The sequence below is a fragment of the Muntiacus reevesi genome, chromosome 3, assembly GCF_963930625.1.
Source record: "Muntiacus reevesi chromosome 3, mMunRee1.1, whole genome shotgun sequence".
Classification (NCBI taxonomy): domain Eukaryota; kingdom Metazoa; phylum Chordata; class Mammalia; order Artiodactyla; family Cervidae; genus Muntiacus; species Muntiacus reevesi.
In genome coordinates, this window is record NC_089251.1 from 167,683,363 (window position 1) to 167,703,925 (window position 20,563).

The 20,563-nt window shown below is 39.4% G+C and overlaps 1 protein-coding gene and 1 long non-coding RNA gene across 5 annotated transcripts in view; one reads left to right on the plus strand and one right to left on the minus strand.

Annotated features, from left to right (window-relative positions):
* The window catches only part of TFB1M (transcription factor B1, mitochondrial), a 63,095-nt gene that overhangs the window by 31,636 nt on the left and 10,896 nt on the right, over positions 1 to 20,563 (plus strand). The window contains exon 6 of one of the 4 annotated variants that reach the window (XM_065931079.1): positions 11,958 to 12,234. The exons of the other annotated variants lie outside the window; for them this stretch is intronic. Within the exon in view, the coding sequence (XP_065787151.1) occupies positions 11,958 to 12,116 (159 nt within the window). The 3' untranslated portion in view covers positions 12,117 to 12,234. Of the gene's footprint in view, positions 1 to 11,957; positions 12,235 to 20,563 lie in introns of those variants that run through there. 4 annotated transcript variants of the gene reach the window in all.
* LOC136165120 (uncharacterized) lies at positions 15,018 to 16,700 on the minus strand. Its single transcript, XR_010662461.1, has 3 exons — positions 16,483 to 16,700; positions 15,168 to 15,233; positions 15,018 to 15,053 (listed from the first exon to the last, which is right to left on the minus strand). It is a non-coding gene; the product is annotated as an uncharacterized lncRNA (long non-coding RNA).

Below are 20,563 nucleotides of genomic sequence, written 5' to 3' on the forward strand. Positions count from 1 at the left end.
ATCTCTAATTTTCTTCAGTGGATAGTTAGCTCTTAATCTGATTTTTCTTCCCCTTAAACAGAATGACCAAACGTCTAGGCTTATCTGTGTTACCCTGATGGTGGTATTATCATTACTATAAATGTTTTTATCTTGAAGTTGTATTTTGTCCAATGCCTTTTCTGCATCTAGTGAGATCATCACATGATTTTCTTTTGTTTAATTGATGTGTCATGTGTTACATTGATTGATTTTTGTCTGTGTTGACTCATCTTTATATCCCAGGGATGAGTCCCACTTGGTCATGGTATATAATCCTTTGTGTTCTCAAATTTGGTTTGCTAATATTTGGTGAGAATTTTTCATCTGTATTCATTAGGGATATTGGTCTACAGTTTTCTTGTGGTAGCCTTATCTGGCCTTGTTTTCAGGTGAATGCTGTTTTCATAGAATGAGTTTGGACATATTCCCTCCTCCACAGTTTTTTGGAAGAGTTTGAGAAGGATTGATGTTAATTCTTCTTTGAATGGTAGAATTTTTTAGTTAAACCATCTGGTTCTGGGGTTTTCTGTGTTGGGAGGCTTTTGATTACTGATTAACCTCTGCTTGCTATTGGTCTGTTCAGATTTTCTGTTTCTTCCTTATTCAGCCTTGGTTGTGTGTTTCTAAGAACGTATCCATTTCCTCTAAGTTGTCTCATTTCTTGGCATATAATTTGTTCATGGTTGTCTCGTCTGTTCCTATGTGTTTCTTTAGTCTCAGTTGTAATGTCTCCTTTTTCATTTCTAATTTTGAGTTTTCTCTTTTCTTAGTCTGACTAAAGGTTTGTCAATTTTAATTTTCAAAGAACCAGCTTTTGGTTTTGTTTTTTCATTTTTTATTTTCCATTTATTTCTACTCTGATCTTTATTTCCTTCTGCTAACCTTGTTCTTTTTCTAATTTCTTGAGGTATAAAGTTAGGTGGTTTGAGATTTTTTTAAGTTCTTAATATATATATTTGTTGCTATAAACATCTCAGAACTGCTTTTGCTACATTCTATAGGTTTCAATATGTTGTATTTTCATTTATTATTTGAGATTTATTTCTCTTTTGATTTCTTCTTTGACCAGTTGGTTGTTGAAAAGTCTGTTATTTACTTTCCACATATTTGTAGATTTTCCAGCTTTCCTCTTGTTGATTTTTACTTTCAATACCATTGTGGTCAGAAAAGATAATAGGTGGGATTTCCATCTTTAATTTTCTGAGATTTGTGCCTTATGATCTATACTAGAAAATGTCCCGTGTGCACTTGAAGAATGTGTATTCTTCTGCTGTTGTGTGGAATGTTCTTTATATGCTTAAGTCCATTTACTCTAGAGTACGATTTAATTCTAACATTTCATTGTTGATTTTCTGTCTGGATGATCTATCTGTTGCTGACAGCGGCATATTGAAGTTTGTTACTCTTACTACATTGTCATCTATTTCTCCCTTAGTATTTGCTTAATATATTAAAGTATTCCAATGTTGGGTGTATATATATATTTACTATTGTATTTTAAAGATGTATTGACCCTTTTATCATTATATAACAACCTTGTTTGTCTCTTATCATCAGTTTTTGGCTTGAAGTCTCTCTTATCTGATACAAGAATGGCTCGGCCCCTTTTCTTTTGATTTCTACTACAGCCCTACATTTTGAGCCTATGTGTGTCTTTATAGAGTTGAAATGAGCTTCTTGTAGGTAGCATATAGTTGCTTTTTTTTAAAATTTATTTTAATTGTAAGATAATTACTGCGATGGTTTTGCCATATGTCAGTATGAATTGGCCGTGGGTATACATGAACCCTCCCTGTCCCCACACTATCCCTCCACGTTGTCACAGAGCACTGACTTTGGGTGCCCTGCTGCATCCATCAAACTCGCACTGGTTACCTATTTCACCTGTGATAATGTGTATGTGTTTTTTTCTCAAATCATCCCACCCTCTCCTTCTCCCAGTGAGTCCAGATTTCTGTTCTTTATGTCTGTGTCTCCTTTGCTGCCCTTCACATAGGATTTTCGGTACCATCTTTCTAGATTCCATATGTATGCGTTAATATATAGTATTTGTCTTTCTTTTTCTGACTTTACGCTGTGTAATAAGTTCTAGGTTCATCCACCTCATTAGAACTGACTCGGATGCATTTCTTTTTTATAGCTGAGTGTATTCCATTGGGTATATGTACCACAACTTCCTTATCCATTCATCTGCTGATGGACATCTAGGTTGCTTCCATGTCCTCGCTGTTGTACATAGTGCTGCAATTAAAGATGGGTATCTTCTTCAGTTCTGGTTTCCTCGGGGTATATGCCCAGTAGTGGGATTGCTGGGTTCTGTTGTAGTTTTATTCCTAGTTTTTTAAGAATGTCCATACGGTTCTCCATAGTGGTTTTATCAGTTTGCATTCCCACCAACAGTGTAAGAGGATTCCCTTTTCTCCTCACCCTCTCCAGCATTTATTGTTTGTAGACTTTTTGATGGCCATTCTGACTGGTGTGAGATGATACCTCATTGTGGTTCTGATTTGTATTTCATGAGCAGTGTTGGGTTTTTTGGTTTTTTTTAATCCATCTAGTCATTGTGTGTCTTTTGATTGGTGAATTCAGTTCATTTATATTAGTGATTATTGACAGGGGATTTACCACTGCCCTCTTTCTTATGCCTTCTGGTTATTTTGTATCATCGTTTTTTCCTCTGTTTCTGTCTGCCTTTCTAATGTGGTGGGTTTCCATAGTCTTTTACTCAGTCCTTCCTTTTCCGTCTTTCATGACTCTAGAGTTTGGCTTTGTGTTTAACATGTGGCTTACATAAAAAAATCTCAGAAATAAAATAGTTCTTCTTATGCTGATATCACCTTAATCTTTACTTGTCTATAAAGATTCTACCCTTTTACTCTTCCATTTACATGTCTTTATCACAATTTATCTCTTGGTGCTGTGAATTCATTGAGAAACTGTGATAGCTTTCCTTAAGCCTTTATGCTGTAATTAAGTGGTTGACATACCATTCTAATAGGGTTAAAGTTTTCTAATTCTGACTATTTTTCACCTTTTCCAGGGTATTGTGAACTTTTTCTTTTATTGTCAGTAAATAATGTATTCTTATTTCAGTTTGAAGAATTCCTTTCACCGTTTCTTTCAAAGGAGGTCTAGTGGTGTGAACTTCCTCAGTTTTTGTTTGCTGGGAAAGCCTTTATTTCTTCTTCATATTTGAAGGATAACTTTGACAGATAATTGGCTGGTGATTTTTATCTTTTAACACTTCAAATATGTCATTCCACTCTCTCCTGGCCTGTAATGTTTCTGCTGAGAAATCTGCTGTTAGCCCAGAGAGTTTATTTGTAGGTTACTTCCTCCCCACGCCCCCACCCCATGCCTTTAAGATTCTTTCTCAATCATTGATTTTTGACAGTTTCATTATAAAGTATTTTGGATAAGGTCTTTTGTATTGAGGTGATAGGATGTTCTTTTAACTTTTTGGACATGTGTGCTAAGTTCTTTCCCCAGGTTTGAGAAGCTGTCAGCAATTATTTTTCTAAGTATACCCTCTGCTCTCTTCTCCTCTACATAGATCAATTATTCTTATATTTGGTTTTCTCCTCATACCTGATAGCTCTCTTAGAGTTTCTTCACTTTTTAAAAATCTTATCTCACTCCTGAGTCATTCCTAAATTTCCATCTTTCAAATTGCTAATTGTTTCTTCAGTCTGATCTGCCCTATTTCTTAAGCTTTCTAATGTATTTTTCATCTCATTCATTGAATTTTTCAGCTCCAGGATTTGGTTCTTTTTAAAATTTCAGTCTCTTTGGTAAAGAACTCATTCTGTTCATTAATTTTATTCTTGAGTTCATCAAATTGCCTTTCTGAGTTTGAAAGTGAAAGTGTCAATCACTCAGTCGTATCTAATTCATTGTGACCCCATCAGGTGTAGCCCGCCCCACCAGGCTCCTCTGTCCATGGACTTCTCCAGGCAAGAATACTGGAATGAGTTGTCATTTCCTTCTCCAGAGGATCTTTCCAACCCAGGGATCGAACCTGGTTCTCCTGCATTACAGGCAGATTCTTTACCATCTGAGCCCCCAGGGGAAAGCTCTGAGTTTACTTGTGGCCCATTGAATTCCATCATAACAGCTATTTTGAATTCTTTATAAGTTAGATTACAATATTCTGTGCCTTTAAGTTTAGTTACTGGAGAACTATTATTTTCTTTTTGTGATACCATATTATCCTGATTTTCATTGTGTTTGACTGGACTGCGCCTCTCCTGTTGCATTTAAAGTAATACACTTACTTGTTTACTTTGGTAAACGTAATAGAAACCCTTGTTTTCCAGACAGTGGCGCTGTAGCTCAGGTTTTTGGTGTCTTTTTACCTGATCTGGCTTTGGGGCTACACCCTGGGTGGGGGGTGTTGGGGGAGTATTTAAAAAAAAAAAAGCGCTATAGGGAAAGCTGAGGGCAGAGTGGAGGGAGTTTGGGCTTAGTGCTGGAGGCTTTGCACGCTCACAGCCCAGTGACGACATCCTCAAGTGGGGATGCTTCCAGGGGCCCGTGGCAGACAGCAGGTAACAATACCGTCCCTACCCCAGTTATTCTCCTCTGCCTCTTGCCCCCTCCTCTCCCTCCCTTCAGTCATAGAGGTTTCTCCTCAGAAATCCAGATGCTGCTTGAGAGAATCAGGTCCCTCCAGCTGTAATCTGTACAGCCCGGCAGTCAGCCACTCATCCCTTGCTCTTTCCACCGCCGCTGTGAGGCAAGTTGCCACTGTTCTGATGAAAACTCAGCCCTAGGGAGGGAGGGGGACTGACTCCTCGAGTTCCTCCTCCTCGCCTCTAGGCTGGTCTCTGTTTTGCTCCGGTGGCGAGCCTGCTTCTCCCTCTGTCTGACTGACCTCCATGAGTTCTCCATGCCCTGTGTGTCTGCCATGGTTTTCAATCTCCAGTTCTGCTTCCCCCACTGCTGCCCCCATCAAGTCATAGGGGGTAGGGCCGGCTTACCAACGTCTTTGGGCCCACAGCCCCCTCCAAGGTTCTGTCTACTTTCTGCAGCACAGGAAGTCTGCTAGTCGGTCTGGTGTAATGTGCAGAGGCCCTGCTGTTCAGTTATGAATGACGAATTGTAAAGGAGAGGACCGAAAGAAACCACTCATGCCGCCAAGATGCTGATGTTACTCAGAATCCAAATATTTTTTATTTATAATGATTTCCCCCACTTTTTTGAGAAACTTTGTTTTGACAGCTTTACTTGTGATCAGTCATCTGTGGGAAAATAGTTGGATATTAAACTAGGCTCTGACTTATATGCTAATCACAGAAGAACAAAGCTAATTACAGAAACAAAGCTTCTCTGCCAGAAATACAAATCAATAAGCCAGTGTCTAGTTTAGCAAACCACTGCTGGATAAATTACTACAGGACATACATGTACTATAAAATCTTATTTCTTCATTGAAGGTACACTGAGCCCCAGCCACATGAAAAGCCCTAAGCTAGGCAAAGAGGAGATGGTAACAAGAATGAGAAGTCAGACATCTCCCTTCAGGAGTTCATAGCTAGTGAGGAGCAGTTTTCTTGCTGAAACTCAAGTATAAAGTCTTGCAAAGCTTCCCTTAGATTCTTTGACATTCACTGATATAAGTAGATATCATGAAAAAATTGTGTTATGTGGTTTTTAGATTAGGTGTAGGTGTACATTATGGGTTTAGGATGGAGCCCCCTGACCAATAGCATTCGACCTGTTTGTACATATTGAACCGTGATCTGAGGCATCTCCATGGCATTTGCTGCCACCTTCCAGTTCCTCTGCCACATCGGTCACAGTTAACCAAGCTTTCTGGGGCCTTTAGAAATTCCGTCTGTCTTCCACTTTTATAGCAGACTTAATTGTCATCTTTTTCTTAATCAAACTCAGTATTACCTTCCTTCAGCATCTCAAGCTTTCAGACGTTGTAAATGACTTCTTCCAAAATAATAGATCCTGTTAAATCCTAGACAGAATTTGATGTTTGGAGATACCTTTTAGCTTATCAGATGTAACACATTGGTGCTCTCAGGGATTTTTTTGTCCTAGAACAAGTGGCCACTGTAATGAAGATCAAGTCACCATAGAGCTTTCTCTCTTATATATGTGTGTTTACAAGATTTTCAATAGTATGAGACCCAGTTATATCAGAAGCCAAGATCTTTACTTTTAGGCTTTTATTTTGGTGGTTATCATTGTCATCCAGAATCTTCAGGCTTTTTACCAGAGATTTCTTAGGACGGGGGTATTAGAGTATTTTTACTAGAAGGTTTCTCTTTGTTTTAGTTACCTAGTTGAGAGTAATTGATGGTGTTTGGAGGTTATTATCAACTTTATCTTTTATTTAAAAGGGTAAGATCCACATGTGCATTACTAAAGCACTTCCCAGGTGGCTTAGTGGTGAAGAATCCACCTGCCAGTGCAGAAGACATGGGTTCAACCCTTGACTCAGGAAGACCCCCTGGAGAAGGAAATGGCAACTCACTCGAGTATTCTTGCCTGGAAAATTCCATAGAGGAGCCTGGTAAGCCGCAGTCCATGGGGTCACAAAGAGTTAGACACAACTGAGTGACTGAACATGCACATAGTTAACTAAAAGTACTTTCCCTCCAGGATTAAGGCCTTATGAAATTATTATTTGTAAAATAGCTAGCTATGTCTTTTTTTTTCCCCCCATTAAGGATGTTTGCTTTTTTGGCAAACTAAGTATACAGCAATTTTCTTTGCTTACTTTTCATTGTGTTGTAAATAATACATGTAGGTGATATATTTCTAACCTAAGAAAACAGTTATCAAGGAAGAGAGAATGGATTATTATAAAGGAAACAAATGCTTACATTTTAGTTGCAAAAGAATACGCTACTTCTCTGAAGTAGTTTTACCATGTTAGGGGAAATCAGGAATACTCTGAGGAAAGCCCCAAAATATTTGACTGTTAGTTAACATTGAGCAAATCTTTAAGAATTCATTTTCATAAGAAAGGGGAAGAGTTTTTTTTACAGAATTGATAAAAAATAACAGTACAAGGCTGTCCTGCCGGCTAAATCCTTCTAAACACAAGAAGAGAAAATCTCAAGCACAACACAGACAAAATACACTCAGTGCTAAAACAGAGATGCAGGCAGTGTCCTGAATGAGCTGAGAGAGGGAGGTTAATTCTCCGTGGATCCTCAGAAGAAGTTTACTAAAATTCAGTGCATGTTCTTAATCAAATTCTAAGAATTAGATTTGGAGAATTTCCTTTGATATAACAAGAAAGGCTTACTTATAACCATCTTAGGATTTTTCCTGTAAGAATCAGTTAACCCTTCTAATACTCCATCTTTAACTAATTTAATCAAGCTTTAATGACGGAACTCTCATTGCTGTAAATCTATTACAGTTACACCTGGCTCACTTCAACTCTTGCCAGACTCTTCCCTCTCATTAACTTCTCTAGCACAGTCCCCAAAGTTTGAACCCCCAATTCTTTTCTATTTATAGAAAACACAATCTCTTAGGTTCTTAAAATTAGACTAATTTGTCTATTCTAATGTTTCTTACAGTTTGTAGTAAATGGATTTTTAAGTTAGAATTTTTTGTAATTTTGTATTTTTATTTCACTGAGTTAATAACATTATTTTACCAATTAGAAGACAAAACTCGTTTGCAGTACAGATTCACAGTTGAAAAATGCTTCCATGAGAACGTAAGATTAGTTTAAGTCTCTCAAGCTGGCATCTGAAAACCCCTGAGAATCCATACATTTCTGGGGTTTCACGGTAATTTTTTTCAACTAGACTGCACATTGTAGTCGGTCCTCCTATCCATGGTTCCACATTGGTAGACTTAGTCAACACCCAGATTAAAAATAGAAAAAAAATTCCAGAACATTCCAAAAAGGAAAGCTTGGATTTGCCACGTATTGTCATCTATTTACATACCATTTACTTTGTATTAGGTATTACAAGTACTCTGGAGATGGCTGAAAGTATTTGGGAGGATGTCTGTAGGGTCTGCGAGTGCTGTGCCACATTCTGTAAGGGACTTACTTGAGTGGTCTTTGATTTTGGAATCCGTGGGGGTCCTGGAAACAGTGCCCCATGGATACTGAGAGACTGCCATACTCAAGTGTGAGAAATCCTGAGCCATTAGCTATTCCCTCAAAATTTTATGTCACCTTTTTTCTGTTATAAATTGTGATTGTGGATCTGCTGCTTTAACATCCTTTCTACATCACTGTCCTATACTCCAGCATAGTAGAAAAGTCACTTAGATACAATCTGAGAATTGTAACAGGCCCTTCTAATTGATGTGACAGAGACACTAGTGGAAGAGATAGAAGTACTTTGAAGTCAGCTGGTCCTCCTGGAATTCCAGCGATCCTAGTTTTGAGAACTTGGTCATGTTAATAGGCTGAGTTTTAATATATCAAATAGGGTAATAATGCCACCCTTGAAGTGTTATTGGTGAGGAATAGAAATAATCAATATGCAATGCCTAACAGGAGTATCTCACACAAGGAGACAGTTAAAGGTAGATCTTACTGTTTTCAGTGTAGTCACTCAGTCGTGTCTGACTCTTTGAGACCCCATGGGCTGCAGCACGCCAGGCCTCCCTGTCCGTCACCACCTCCTGGAGCTTGCTCAAACTCATGTCCATTGAGTCTGATGCCATCCAACCATCTCATCCTCTGTCGCTCCCTTCTCCTCCTGCCCTCAGTCTTTCCCAGCATCAGAGTCTTTTCCAGTGAGTCAGTTCTTTGCTTCAGGTGGCCAAAGTATTGGAGTTTCAACTTCAGCATCAGCCTTCCAATGAATGTTCAGGACTGATTTCCTTTAGGATTGACTGGCTTGATCTACTTGAAGTCCAAGGGACTCAAGAGTCTTCTCCAACACAGCAGTTCAAATGCATCAGTTATTTGGCGCTCAGCTTTCTTTATAGTCCAACTCTCGCATCCATACATGACTACTGGAAAAACCTGAGTTTCGACTAGACGGACCTTTGTTGGCAAAGTAATGCCTCTGCTTTTTAATATGCTGTCTAGGTTGGTCATAGCTTTTCTTCCAAGGAGCCAAGCATCTTTTAATTTCATGGCTGCAGTCACCATCTGCAGTGATTTTGGAACCCAGAAAAATAAAGTCAGCCACTGTTTCCATTGTTTGCCCATCTGTTTGCCATGAAGTGATGAGACCGGAAGCCATGATGTTAGTGTTCTGAATGTTGAGTTTTAAGCCAGCTTTTTAACTCTCCTCTTTCACTTTCATTAAGAGGTTTACTGTTATGGCTATAAACAATTATTTATGTTGTAATATCCTAATAAAGTAATGTGGATTATAACTTTTAAGACATATAATTTATATCTTATTTTGTCTATTTAGAAGTATGGTATATGGAGCAACTAATACCCTAACATAGTACAGACTGAAAGCATAAAATTGTGTCAGTACAATCTTAGATGAATTAAAGATGCTTCACCCCTGACATAAAGGTCAGCACTTTGGGGCATCTACACGTGACCTTTGAGAATAACAGCATTTTAGAAGCTTTCAGCTGCACTTGCCCCCAGCTCTTGAGGCCTCAACCTCTGGTAAGATATCTGAAGCTTAGTCAGTGGGTGAGTCCACGGAAGGTACAGGGGAGCACCTTGCACTGCTGTCAGTCAGTCTGACTCCACCTCCCGGAAGCAGTGGTACCCTGACCTTCCAGCAGAGGCAGCCCCTGATCCCCGAGCCATTAGCATCCAGCACCCACGGCAGCTCGGGGAGCGGGGTTGAGGTATGGTACCAACCATAGCTCTGGTTTCTGCCAATAGACAAAGCTATCACATTCCTTATGTGGCCTTCTCTGACCTGGTTACCTGGGAAGTTCAAAACTAAAGTTCATATTTAATTGCTTTAACAACCATAAACCAGGATTATTTAATAGCATCCTTTCTGTCTTCCTTTTCTTTGTGATTTTAGCCTGGCTTCTTTATCTTTTGGTTTTTGTATTTATTCGCCCAGCAATTTTAAGTTGCCTCAAATGCTTTTTGGAAGTGGATGAGCCTAAAAGAAAAATATGTAAATTAAAAATCAGTTTTATAATTAGAAAAATACCAGAGTTGTCCTCCTTAAAAATCAGATAAAACAAGTGTTAAATAGAAATAAAAGTATTTACAATTATAATCCATTTTAATTATGCTTAATTATAATCCAGTTTAATTAGTTATGCTTTCATATGTACTCAAGAGTAAAATAAGCAGTAAATATAAATCCAAGAAAGAAACAAAATTGCTTTTTTGCAGATGATACTTTTTATGTATAAAGCACAATGAAATGAACAAAATTATTGGAGGTAAACAGATATGCAACAAGTTTTGCAAAATTACATGCTATGATGAAAATCCTCAAAATTCCATAAAGTTAGTATATTCTCAAGTCCTATAGCTAAAAATATAAGTGACATTTGCTTAGAAGATATTTTGACCACTCAAGGAATATATACATAAATGCATTCCTAATTCCCTTGTGAAATCATATCTTTATTTTAGCTCTTTGATGATGATACAGGAGAGAATGATCTACCAAATAAAATAGGTGTAATATATTTAGTTTGTATTTCATATGCACAATTATTTATTCACATAAAAGATAACTTCCCACTTTCTGAGTTATTAATGCATAATGAAGTAGCCTTTCCCCCTTTACCATTATATTATGAATAATAACTAAGCTAAAATAAATAAATCAGTAGAAAGTTATGTGCAGTGTTTTTTTGCACATTGGGAAATCCAGTTTTTACTTTCTTAAAATATCTGAATTACATATAAGATAATCTAACTTAAAGCATCCATTATTCTTTAAAACATTTTCATAACCATTAACTAATTGAAGCAGCTCATTTGTAAAAACATTTTTTAACATGAATCAAACTTGAGAAGAAAAAACAACTTAAAAGTAACCTTTAGCATTCAAATACTAATCAGTGTGATATTAAATGATAGTGGTAAATCAAAAATGCTAGGGGTAAATGAACCTAACCTGGCGAGTCCTCTTGTTAGCAGCCAGAAGAGGGCAGTTTGTAAGCACTTTAAAGCAGACTCTTCTTGTTTTCACTTAGCTTATACATAATGCTTTAAAAGTCCTGGAGATTTCAGTTTGGGTTTAATTTGATTTTGCTTTGCTGTGGTAGCATTTACCAGTTTCCTTTATTTCCACCTAATCTTTGAATGCCATATTGTATGGAGATTATATTTCCTAAAATGTAAAAAATGTCCTCCTCTACTGGGAGGTCACAGTGGATGGGGACTTGGGGTTTCGGCAGCCTCTGAAACAAGTGGACATCTTCTGTGCTTCAGGTGCAGTCATACAATGCACCTGAAAACAAGTAAATTACTGTGGGGTTGTCAGGCAGAGATAGTAAAAGCAGATGATATCCTGAATTAGCACCAGGACAAGGTGCTTTTTATAGTTGGCAGTTTAGTTCTTTTATGAAGTCCAGTTAAGTACCAGTTAGTAAGATGTATTAACAGTTTATCTTTAAAAGGGAAGAAAAGGCCATGAAATAATTGCCTTATTAATACAATCAGAACCTGTTTCTTTTGTAAGCCTTTAGATAAAACATGACAATAATGGAAAAATAATGTAAAACAGATATAATTGTACATGACGTTTGGCATTTTGAAAAACTTGATCATTTTTAAATTTTTTTACATTTCTTTGTATTTTACATTTTTTGTAGAAAGTTACATTGTAGAATGTAAAAAATATTTTACATTCTTTGTAGAAAGTTAAGCACAATTCTGGTTTTTAAAATAAAGACAAAAGTCACAGCAGGCACCTAAAATCCCTTGTGCATCACACAGTTTTTCACACATAGTCCTTCAGGCTATATGCCGAACTGTCCTCTGGCTGTGCGGTGGAGACGGGCGGCTGCTTGCATGGGTGGAGCAAAGCTCCCGAATTCTTCTTTAGACAGGATGTGCAGAAGATCATGCCAGAGATCACCAGCAGCACAGCCGAGATGATTCCAAGGTAGACGGCTCCTCCAGGCTCATGTTTGTTGCTTTGTGGAACCGCCGAGTCCAGAAAGTTTGCTATGATCTCCTTTGTGTACCACACAGTCGGTATTAAACCAGAGGTCCCTGCAGACAGGAAACAAACTCCTCCAGCAAAACAGGCATGCCTCTTGGTTTCCGGGTCCCCTCCTAAGCGAGTGCATTCCATCCCCACTGTGGAAGTGCAGATCCCCACCGCAGAGAGGATGCAGGCCAGGATCATGGCGGCCCGCGCGGCCTGCTCGTGGCTGGGGAGGGCCAGGACGGAGTACTTCAGGGTGCAGCTGAACATGCCAGTGCTGTACCATGCGCAGTCCATCCACAGCCCCTCCAGCCGCTCGATGGCCGTGATGATGTTGGAGCCCGCATCCATGTTCACCTTCCAGTTGGGCAGCAGCGTGGCCGCGAGGACTCCAGAGACCCCAGATAAGGCCAGGGCGAAAGCCAGGAGCTGGACACCCGCCGAGGCCATGACGTCACTGCGACCTCTGTCCTCCTAGAAAACCCTGACGGCGCTCCGTCAGAACTGTCGCTATTTCTGCACGGCAGAGAACCAGGTAACAAAAGGCTGGGGAAAGAAGAGGAGATCAGGACTGAAAGAAAGGACAAACAGGCTGCTGTGAAGGGTGAAAGCTGAGAACGTGCCTGACGAGGCCTCCGCAGGGGACGAGGACGCTGCTTCCCCGGAGGGAGGCTGACACCAGGCCCGGGGCTGCTGCTTGCTGAGTGATTGTGGTCGGGTGGTGCTTGATACATGGCGTCAAGGAAAGAGATGTCCTCTTTGTTTCTTGGTTTAAAATTGTAAAGAGTGTTTATTGGAGTATAATTGATTTACACGCTGTTACAGCTTCTGCTGTAGAGCAAAGTGAGTCAGTTGTACATCTGTCCACCCTTTTTTGGATTCTATTCCCTGTAAGTCTTTACAGAGTATTGAGTAGCATTCCCTGTGCTATCCAGTAGGTTCTTGTTAGTTATTTTATATATAGTAGTTTTATTTAAAATTTAAACCCTACTGAAGTTGTCTGTAGGGTAGGCATGTATCTCATTAGGAGATTTAGGCATTGAATTCCAGCTGTTGGATAGGTGATAAAGGATATAATAGTATTATAGGTTTTAAAAACTTTCTCTCTAATTAAAATACTCTATTGGTAATAAGAAAGAATAGTTTAAACCCATCTGTTAAAATTGATTTATAAATAAATATTAGAAAAGTTTTCAGTGTTTGAAAAATGATTATTTTAAAAATCACCCAGCAATCCCACTTCTGGGCATACACACCAAGGAAACCAGATCTGAAAGAGACACGAGTACCCCAATGTTCATCGCAGCACTGTTTATAATTGCCAAGACATGGAAGCAACCTAGATGACCATCAGCAGACGAATGGATAAGGAAGCTGTGGTACATATACACCATGGAATATTACTCAGCCGTTAAAAAGAATTCATTTGGATCAGTTCTAATGAGATGGATGAAACTGGAGTCCATTATACAGAGTGAAGTAAGCCAGAAAGATAAACACCAATACAGTATACTAACATATATATGTGGAATTTAGAAAGATGGTAACGATAACCCTATATGCAAAACAGAAAAAGAGACACAGATGTACAGAACAGACTTTTGGACTCTGTGGGAGAAGGCGAGGGTGGGATGTTCTGAGAGAATAGCATCGAAACATGTATACTATCAAGAGTGAAACACATCACCAGCCCAGGTTGGATGCATGAGACAAGTGCTCAGGGCTGGTGCACTGGGAAGACCCAGAGGGATCGGGTGGAGAGGGAGGTAGGAGAGTGGATCGGGATGGGGAATACATGTAAATCCATGGCTGATTCATGTCAATATATGGCAAAAACCACTACAATATTGTAATTAGCCTCCAACTAATTAAAAAAAAAAAGTAAAAAAAATCTATTAAACACTCTGTATGCCATTCACATGGCCCAAGTGAATTGTTAAAGAAGGAGAAGAAAGTAGTAGAAAGAACCCAAACTCACTAGCATGTTATCTCTGATTTCCAATTTGCAAAATCTTTACCTAAGGCATGCCATCGCCTTCCTTCAGGTATAAGTTACTCAAAACTGAAACAATTGAGCCTACTGTCTTTTGCTTATAAGAATGTGAGATCCTTTCTAGTGGGGACCAGAACCATTCCCTGACCCAAATGAAGTCTGCTGCAAAACCGGTTATTCTAAATGATTCAGAAGTAGCGACATAGGATCTTGAAAGTACAAAGCAGAAGTAACCACATCATTTGTATTTGAGAAAGTAACAAAAATAATTCATGCTTTTCTTTGCTGCCTCCTTCCCTTTCTGTTTATAAGAGGGGGAAGATAGTGCTTGCTGTGTTTTAATCTGGCAATATTTACTGCCTTCTTTGAGGAAAATATAATAGTTTCTGAAATACAGCAAAACTGACTTTTGTGCATTTCCAAATTAATTTTTGAACGATGTATTAGAATGGCTCTATCATGATTCATGTCTGTTTCACGCAAGGCAGTATGAGCTCTGAATCTAATAAAATACCTGGGTCAAATCTTGGCTTTCCAGAACCCCACTGTGCCTCATATCCTCTTCTGGAAAGTGGGAGGATTATAGTGTCTGTATCATGGAGGTAAATATGGTAGTGAAGTTATCTAACCCGTGGAAGGTACTCAGTAAATTATAACTGACATTGTTATTAGTATTTTTAGATTTTTGTCATGTGACAGTTGGTATTTAATGGCATTTGGGTGCTTTTTTTCCCTCTCCCTTCCTTAGGCTGATTCCATTCATTCTCATAGACTCTTAGAGCTGAAGGAAACCATAGCTCTGTAATCTTGGCTATCACCATTGTTTCAGATCACGACCACTTAGGTGGTAGATCGCCTCAGCAGCAGATCAGCAGTGCCCACTCCCCACTTCCGCCCCTCTCAGCATCCTCACCCTGTCCCCCTCTACCTACCACAATCATTCCTGGTGAAATCCTCGTGTATGCTTCCTGTGGGAAGCAGGGACAATGCTATTACATCTGGAGGAAAAAAACACTGTTAATAGTCAACTTCCCTCACTGCCTTTCTCACCAAGAGAGAGCGAGGCTCCAGAAGGAATTAATACGGCAAATGGATTGGCTTCAGAGACTCACCGAGGTCTGTCATGTCTGGCTTTTGTGAAATATCTACAGCAATGCGAGACTCCATGCCTGTGTTACCTTGAATGTAATTGTATAGTTCAGTATAGTTACAATAGCATTGATTCCCCAAGAGGTTAAATCCTGGGCTGTCTGAATTCGATTGTTCTATTTTTGTTCATAATCTTAAAATGTAAATTCTACCCTTTCAGGAGATTTCTCTGAGATTTTGAATTCTTAAGAGTCAGTAGCATCAGAGTACCTCGGCTTTGCCTGCCATTCTACAGTTCATTCTTTTTGTTTTCCAAATTTCTTTTCATATCTGAGACCAAAATAGAAGTTAAGGTTTCTAGAAAAAAAAAATAATAAAGCACATGTTTGTCGTTTCATAACAGCTGTTTTCAGGTTTGAGTTTTAACATTTCAGACTCCAGCCAGCTCACTCAGATGCTGCCTTCTCAGACCACTCTCAGCTTAAGGGATTCTTTAAGAGTGAGACTGCTGTTAGCATTCCCTATGAGCATCTCATTTCTTTTTCTTTTTTTTTTCACTTTGGTTGAGTAACCTTTATATGTTGATCAATCTGTGCAGTCTGTGCTCAGCTTCCCAATTATAACTCTTTTCTTCCCATTAACCAATACATTTTATAAATTACAGTGTAACTCAGACTTGCAGACAGCCTGTTCATCTTAATTAGCAAGTGCTGGCAGTGATAAATTACAGACGGCCAAAATCAGTGTAAACAATATGACATTGCATTAAGTTAGCACAGTGCTCACTAGTGAATGTTGGACTCTTAAGTGCTTCCCTCTGCATAAAAAACTTAGAATTCATTCTCCAAAATGAAGGTCACTCGTTTCCTTTCATAAAAATGTACTGGCATCTTAGCCAGTGCTGTGAAATCTTTTTTTTTTCCCTCTCTCTCTGTCTCCAGCCTTAAGCATGGCACAGTTTGTGGCCTGTTCTCTCAGATTTCTGTCTCAGAGAGAATAAAGGCACACTTTGTCTCAGTGGTTGTGGTGGTGAAGTACTGTGAGAGTGGGCAAGAGCAGAGAGATCACATGTAAAAACTTAGTTCTAAATAGCACTCTCATGCTTCCAAAATCTGCTGCATATAGAACAGAACCTATAATGTTAAATTTATGAGCTATTTCCCAAAGAAGTTCTGAACTGGATTTCATGAAAATGTAAAGTCAGTTTTCCAGACAAGATTTATTTATATCAAATCTAGCATTTAAAAACAGCTTTACAACTTATAATTCAAACCAAGTTATACTGGAAGGTCTATATTTAGATCCCCAAGCATTATGGAAGGTTCTCATTTTCCATACCTTTTGTCAGTAGCCTTCAGTGTCTTAACTCTCTTCTGTCAGTCATCTTCAGTTGAACCCCAATAAGGTCTGATGAAGAGACACCACATACATGAGGCTCAATTCACAGCTTCTGAATATTAATGATAAAACTCCACCAAGTTAACTTGCAAATAGCAAGGAGCAGCACAGAGATCTGAGAGGTGAAAACTGCTGATGGCGCTAGAAGATAAATAGCAGGTTCCCCATCTCATTTTTTGAGCTGTGGGAGAAGTAAGACGAGAGAGGCGGGGAAGGGAGGGAATTGTTGTTACAACAGGATTTGTCGAAACCTGAAAGCTGAAAATGCTCTTGTGTCACAATATACAGAGAAGGAATTATTTGGGTCCTCACAGAAAGACTTTCTTTTCTTTTAATATTATGTTTTAGTCTATAGTTAAAATTTACTTTTGAATTTTTATCTATGTTGGAAGATACAGTTTATTACTTTGTGTCCCCAGTTAAAGAATATGGCCTGAAATATTTTTAACAAGACTCTGCTTTGCAAATGATAGTTAAGTGAGACTTTCTTTTTATTCTGGTGCTTTTGACTTGTGTGAAATCAAGATTCACAAAATTGGTAGCTTTCAGACTAAACATTCAAAAGACAGGTTTAAGTATATATATATATATGTATATGTATAGATAGATAGATAAAAGTAAAAAGAAAACCCAGTACCAGCTGATGACCAGAATCTGATCAGTAAACCTGCAAGTGTTTTTTCAGGAGGGGTGAGGAGTGGGTATCCTGAATTTTCTTCTGTTAGCCTTTACACTGAGAAAGATTTCTAAAGTATAACTTAATAAAGAGATTTTAGAAAATGTTGTAAAGAAATTACATCGAAATAATGTGATGAAACATTTTAGATGAAACCAAACACTGAGGTGCTAGACCATGAATAATGGTACAGACATATTTTATCTTCATCTACTTTGGGTTCTCATTTTTTTCTACCTCAGTAATTTTAATTCTACAAGTTATGCATTTATAACCACTATGAGAACGGAAGATAATTTTACGTATGGTTGGATGTTTAAATTTTTACTACTGCTAATAGCCATGTTAGATGTTACTCATTTCTTTAAAAAGCAGTGACTAATAAAAATGCATGTTTCAGTTATCTGGATCTTCCTAAGTCTTTTGTTGGTTGGTTTTAATCTTCTCTAAGTCTGGCATCTAGCAAGATACGTATTCTTTTCTCCACTTAGAAGTCAAATGTCTGTGCGTTTGTTTTTTAGCCATAGTGTTGTAATTTTGATGCATAAACCTAACTTCCTCCTTTTGTTTCATGGAGATATATAAGCAGTTCTTTGTGTAAGTGCTGGATGGAGTAGAGCTGAGTTTCAGGCACTGACGCTAACAGCATTGCTGTCACTGCTGTATCGAGTCCACCCGGTGCCTTCAGGGTCTTGGCTTGTCCTGCTCCTTGCGTGGTGGCTGTGCACACTCACCTGTGCTGAGGCTGACTGGGGGCCGGTGGGAGGAGTGGCCGGTGACTGCTCCCTGCTCTGGCCTCCAGCATAACACAGCCTCCTGAGGATAAATGGCTTAAGCATGCTTTAATGTACATTGCCTTTTTTTTTTTTTTTTTTTTTCAGTTAAGTAATTTATTTAGTTTTGGCTGCAGTGGGTCTTTGCTGCTGAGCGTGGGCTTTCTCTAGTTGTGGCACGTGGGGGCTACTCTTCATCGTGGCGCTTGGGCTTCTCATCACGGTGGCCTCTCTTGTTGTGGAGCACGTGGGCTCCAGGGCACACAGGCTTCAGTAGTTGTGGCCCTTGGGTTTAGCTGCTCCGCAGCATGTGGGATCTTCCCGGGCCAGGGATCAGGCCTCTGTCCCCTTCACTAGCAGGCAGATTCTTAACCCCTGGACCACCAGGGATGTCCTGCGCATTAGTGTTTTCAAGAACTTTTTGATTTTTTTCTGTCTTGATGAGTATACTTACCCTATAATGTATTAACTGCCTGTTCTCCCACCCCCAGCCACGCCTCAGTGTCTTGGGATCTTAGTTCCCTAGCCAGCGATCAAAACCTCACCCCCTGTGCTAAAAGCACAGATCTTAACCACTGGCCCACCGGGGAAGTCCCGTAACCACCTGTGTTTAAAAGGCAAACTTCTGAAATGTAAATAACTTTCCTTAACTATAGACCTTTAACACAAGGCAGAATTCCTTGCATAAAGGAGGAGCCACAGGGACTTCGCTGGTGGGCCAGAAGTTAGGATTTGGTGCTTTCAGCGACATGGCCTGGGCCGGTTCCATCCCTGGTGGGGGAACTAAGATCCCACAAGCCGCACAGTGAGGCCCAAGGAAAAGGAGCTAGAAAGTAGAAGTGCACGGAGAAATGTAATTCATCGACATAATTGTCCACTACCAATGTAGAGAGGACAGAGAAATCTTTTTAAGTCCAGAGGCTTCTCTAGGTAAACCTTACCTCTGTTTATCTTAGTGTGTCTCTCTTCCCAGCCCTTCCCCACTGAACACCCAACTTTTGTATATCCAGCTGGCGACATGAGTCACTGATAGATGTCTCAGATCTGTCAGGGACAGGACTGAACTCCTGATCTTCCCCACAGCGATTCTCCCCAGTTTCCCAGTGTCCATTAACAGCAAATGCATCCCCGGATCTTAAAAGCATCCTTTGTTTCAATACCCAATATCCATTCAGTCAACAAGTTCTTTTGTTCCAAAACTTGAAAATAAATCCAGAAACCTACCACCTCTGAGCCCCTCTCCTGCTTACGCTTGTCTTAAGACCTCTAGAATGTAAACCTCACAAGGGCAAGGATTTCCTGCTGTCTTGTTAATGGCCAGTGCTGTGCTAGGAATGGTGCCTGGCTTATTTTCAAGGTGTGATAGATATTTGTTGAATGAGTTCAGAAACTGATTTTGAGTATATAAAATAATACATTACCTTTACATGACTAAAAGTGTAATTTTTAAATGAGACTGTCATTTTATTAATTTTGCAACTCTTTAGTACTATCTGAGGCAATACGGTATTTAATTTTTTTTTATATTTGGCTGCTCTGGGTCTTTGTTGCTGCGTGGGCTTTCTCTAGTTTCAGCGAGTGGGGGGTCTTCTCATTGAGTTGACTTCTCTTGATGTGGAGCACAGGCTTTGCGTGCGTGAGTTTCAGTAGTTGTGGCCCACGAGCCCAGTTGCTCAGCGGCATGTGGAATTTTCCCGGACCAAGAATCAAACCCGTGTCCCCTGGATTGGCAGGCAGCTCCCATCCACTGTACCACCAGGGAAGTCCTGGTATTTAATTCTTAAACCAAGTCTATGAGATAGAAGAAATGGTCGCATTTTTAGAGGTGAGAAAGCTAAGCTCCTAAGAAGTTACATAAGGTCCATAAAATGAGTAAGTAGCAGGAATGTGGGATTCAAGCCTGGAATACTGTGATTTTTGAACCTCTGTACACACAGCCCTGCCCTGTCCCATTTAGAACAGAATGTGTTTTTAAGTCTCATTATAATATGAATCACTCTTTTCTGTGGTGGTCTGGATTAAGCTCTGGAAACAAATGAACCCTGACACCTCTGTAGCCTGAAATAATAAACATTTGCTTCTCACTCATGCCAAGTCCAAAAGTGACTCTGCAGAGTAGCTGGCCAGTGACTCAGCAGTCCCAACTGTTTTCTTTAAAATGTTTTCATATATCTGTTTTTAGGAAAAAATGACATGTGATTCCCATGGTGTATTTTTCTCAGTGACAGTATTCTGGATATTCAGACAAGTTTTTGTTTCAAGAATCAGTAGTTTGGCTGAATGTTGGAGAAGAAATAGCGATACCAAGCCTTTGTGGGAGGTGGTTCTCCAGACTTGCATCTCTCACTCCTGCCCACACATGCGCATCATCCGCTTTGGAAAAGCCTTGGGGCCCTCAGTTGTGTTGTCAGGGATGGTGCCAGTCCGTGTGTGTTTAAAATACTGCCCACTTAATTCCAATGGAAAGTTGAGGTTCTGGTTTTTTTTTAAGTCTTTTCTCGTTTATTTTCTCTTCAACCCTAAAAAATAATGTAAGTTTAAGATTAAGAGAGTTTACCTGTTCCAGTCCCAC